The 3,933-nt window shown below is 47.4% G+C and overlaps 1 protein-coding gene across 1 annotated transcript; it reads left to right on the top strand.

Moving 5' to 3' along the window:
* Positions 1–2,737: 2,737 nt before the first annotated feature.
* Positions 2,738–3,355, top strand: GSBLH_T00004940001 (uncharacterized protein; the record flags this gene model as incomplete). Its single annotated transcript, XM_013043919.1, has 1 exon — positions 2,738–3,355. One exon carries the CDS (start codon positions 2,738–2,740, stop codon positions 3,353–3,355), a length of 618 nt encoding a protein of 205 aa, XP_012899373.1.
* Positions 3,356–3,933: the final 578 nt, after the last annotated feature.

Raw genomic sequence — 3,933 nt, forward strand, 5'->3', positions numbered from 1 at the left:
AGAGAAGAATAGTGAGAACCGTGTGAAGAGACCTGGAAATGAAAAGGAAGAAGTGGTGTTGCGACACACGGAGAGTAAAAGAGTGCGTTTGGAAGAGGAGGTCAAGCCGATTGAACCAAAAGAGGTTTCGCCTTCAACAAAGGTAGAGTGGAGTTTGCTGGAAGAGAAGAAGGATTGCGAGTTGCCATGTGAAGAAGTGAAGAAGAAGAAGGAGAAAGAGCGAGAGCAAGAGCAGTATAGTAATCACAAGTTGTTCGGAGCAGAAGGTTGATTCTCCCTATGTGTGGTAAACGATTATTCGATTTTTTCAATTTTGTGTGGTGGAGAGGAAATAAGAAAGAGAATGCAAAGAAGATATTGGGAAACTCAAATTCGACAGGAATGTATAGTTTTGAAGCGGCTGTGAAAGAAGAATCGTGTGCGAATAAGAATGAAGCCAGCTTAAGTATGAGTGGTAAGAAGACGACGAATAGTGAATATATGAGTGAAGATAGTATGGAAAAGATAGTCAGTGATGACAAAGAAGACTTGAAGGTTTTGTGTGGTGATAGGGAGAGGAAGCGAGAATGCGATTCATCAGAGAGGACGAATACGGTCCAACAGAAGAATGTCCGCCGTATAAGAAGGTTCATTCTGAAATGTCGGATAAGAATGCGAATTTGGATACACCACTTGAGCTGGTGGATGAGAGATGGATTTGTAGTAAATTGAGCCCAATTCGATCCGACAGTATATTTGCCTTCCCATCTGGGAAATTGAACACCGATTTATGTGCTTTGTCTTATCTTAGGGAAGAGAGAGGAAATGGGTGAGAGAGTTGTAGGATGCGATGGGAGTACTGGAATTCGTTGGAAATGTCCACTTTTTGAAGAGATATGGTACCACACATGCTGACATGGAAGCATCCTCTAGAAGGAAAGAAGGAAAGAATGAAGGAAGGAGTCTATAGAGGATCTGGCGCTGTTGTTTACTCCATCAAAGACAGAGAGAAGAAGGTGGGGTAGAGTACCATATAGAATGATTGAGAGTGGTTAGAGAAGAGTACAAGAAGCTGAAACCAATTCTGGAAGCCAAGAAAGAAGAAGAAAGAAGAAAGAAGAAAGAAGAAAAAGGCGAGAATGAAGGAGGTTGATCTAGAAGCGAAGGCATCGGAGAAGAAATCACAGACAGAGAGAAAGGAAGACAAAGGTACTCGTGTTGTTTCTACGACTGTTTTGATGACTGCTAATTCGACGTTTTCTACTTGCGGATTCTGGTGACGCGTGTCAAGTTTCTACTCACATCGCTGTGGACAACAGATTTCTCTCGATTTTGACGTGTAAGGATTCAGTGGATTTGAAAGTCTCGCTACGTGGCTTTGGTGACTGTGGTGTTATTCCGAGAGGATCCTTGGGACGGAGGGTCATTGAAAGGATCGATTGTGCGAACTGGAGCGATATTGTCAAGGGTTCGATGAGAAATGGAATTGATTCTGTGTGTACCTCATCTGTGGAATATCATGGTTGGGAGAGCCTTGGGAAGGAAGAAAGGATTGTGAGAAAATCCAGGCACCATGTATTGGTAATAAAAAGTCTTTTGGGGAGTAGGGTGAGAAAGTTGGTTGTGAGGAAGTAGTAAGATTTTTGCAAAGGACTTCCTACGAGCGGCTCACTCTATATGGTATGTGGCATAAAGGGATAGCAAGCAGATCCCGGAGGTGGGTTAGTGGGAAAAAGTCCAAGGCCGTAAGGTATTGAAGGTCTAGACGGTGAACAACCCGCTCAAAATCTCCTGCATGTCAATGAATTGTTTGTTTGTTTGTTTGTTTGTTAACCCCATTTTCTTGCCTAGGATATCTGTTCTGTTTCTCGTATTTTCATTTTCATATTGTGAGGTGGTAGAGTGTGGTAGAGAGAACGGATTTGCGATGAGTGAAAGGGCAAACTATGGGAGCAAGAGCTGTAGGTTTGTAGAAGCGGAGCGTGTGTGGAACTTGGGAGAATGGGACAAGAAGGCGGAGTATGCGAACTGCTATGGGTACGGTCCTCGCCTCTGATTGATGGGAGCCGAGTGAACTGGAATGGCCAGTGGGAGCAGGCGAGGTCGAAGACGGTGCAGTTGTGCATTTGTGGGTCTGTGGAGCATGGGAAGGTGGAGGTGTGCGTGGTGCGGGTGCCTCGCGCGCAGGAAAATGCAGAGCTGCCACAGCCCGAAGAGGGCGTGGTTGGAAGACTGGGGTTGGTGTTCGGTGAGCATCAGGAATGGGTGTATGGGGTCAGGAGCGGAGCCTCCACGCGTTGTGATGGAATCCACGAGCGATTTGTGGGTGAAGCTGAAGTACATGGGGCTGCTTAAGAAGAAGGAATTGAGCGTTGAGCGTTGAGCGTTGAGCGTTGAGCGTTGAGCGTTGAGCGGAATGAAGGGACTGGCAAAGGATCATTTGTAAATGGTGGGGTTGGATTGGAGCCTTGGAGCGGTTCACGGAGGATAGGATGGATGTGTTGGTGGAGGACGTGAGCGGATGATGAAGGGTTGGTCTGCGGCTTGGGCTTGGGGTGCGTGGCGGATGGGGCATTCCCCGCGGTTTTGTATGCGGTGTGTGTGGAATCAGGCGGAGGGCATTGAGTGGGACTGTGCGATGGCGATTACCGGATCCTTCCATGATCTCTGCACCGCCACGTGCGAGCTTCGCGCTCCCGCGACTTCCTCCTTCCTCCTTCCTCCTTCCGCCGAACCGTCTGGTTCCCCGCGGGACGCGATGTGTGGGACGTGTTGGAGGGTGGGATCCCCGCGACTTCCTACACGCTGGAGTGCGTCCCGAGCGAAGTGGGCAGTGCCGAGTGGATGGGCAGGCAATTCGGAGTGTCCACGATGGCCACGTCGGAATTCGTTGGGTGTTGGTGGTGGACGGCGAGCCAACCTCCTCGCTCACCGGTTCGCTCTGGGTGTGGGTGTGGGTGTGGGTGTGAGTGAGCAGGAATCTGGTGGGCGATGGGGTGGGGTCCGTGGCTCCCTACGAAGGTGTGCAGAGTCGACCGGGCTCTCTGGATCTCTTCCTGTCCAACTGGGCGCAGAACGCCACCGTGGTCTCCGTCACCCAGCCCCTCCGCCTCCGCCTCCGCCTCCGCCTCCGCTTCCTCTTCCTCCTCGCCTACGACGTGACCGGCGCGCTCATCCGCGCCCACCTCGTCGATCACGCCTGGTGCGCCGTGGGTCGCGATGTTTCCACGTTTCCACGATCCAGACCGATTTGACAGTTGCTGAGAGAAAGAGAGAGAGAAATGGTTGCGGTGTTTGGTTTGGAAGATGGATGGATGGATGGATGGATGGATGGAATTGTAGAGATGTGGAATGGTTGAAGCGTTGTAGGATTTGAATGAGAATCGAAAATGTGTTTAGGAAGGAAAGAAGGAAAATGTAGATTTAGAGTGTGTAGGGTGTTGAAATGATTTAGAAACATGAACAGAATAATCCAGAACGAGGAACCAAACGACTCTAGTTGATAATAATAATAATAGAGTGCTGTGAGTTGATAGTTGAAACAAAGAAAGATAGAAAGAAAGAAAGTGTATTTAGAGTTAGTTGGTTGGTTTAGGATAAGGAAATGATAGAAAATGGAGTGAATGGTTAACGATGTGCGAAGATAGGTTCTTTGTGTGAAAATCACTGGATCAAAACCAATTTCCATTCCATTTGATTTGATTCGATTTACTAGTTTTACTAGTTTGAATTGCTTTCAAACCCAACCATTCCCAAGTCAAAATGATTTGGCTAGAATCATGGATGGATAGATTGGATTATCGAAATAATAATGATGATAATATAGACTATTTAGACAAAGTGGAGTGAACAACCAAATCCTTGCTTCATAACACGATTTCACTATGATATCATAAATATACAACCTATACAGACATAGTAGACAACAAAATGGACTTTTCCATTCTGTGTGTT

This window comes from Blastocystis hominis, assembly GCF_000151665.1.
Source record: "Blastocystis hominis, Singapore isolate B (sub-type 7) whole genome shotgun sequence assembly, scaffold_9".
Taxonomy (NCBI): Eukaryota; class Bigyra; order Opalinata; family Blastocystidae; genus Blastocystis; species Blastocystis hominis.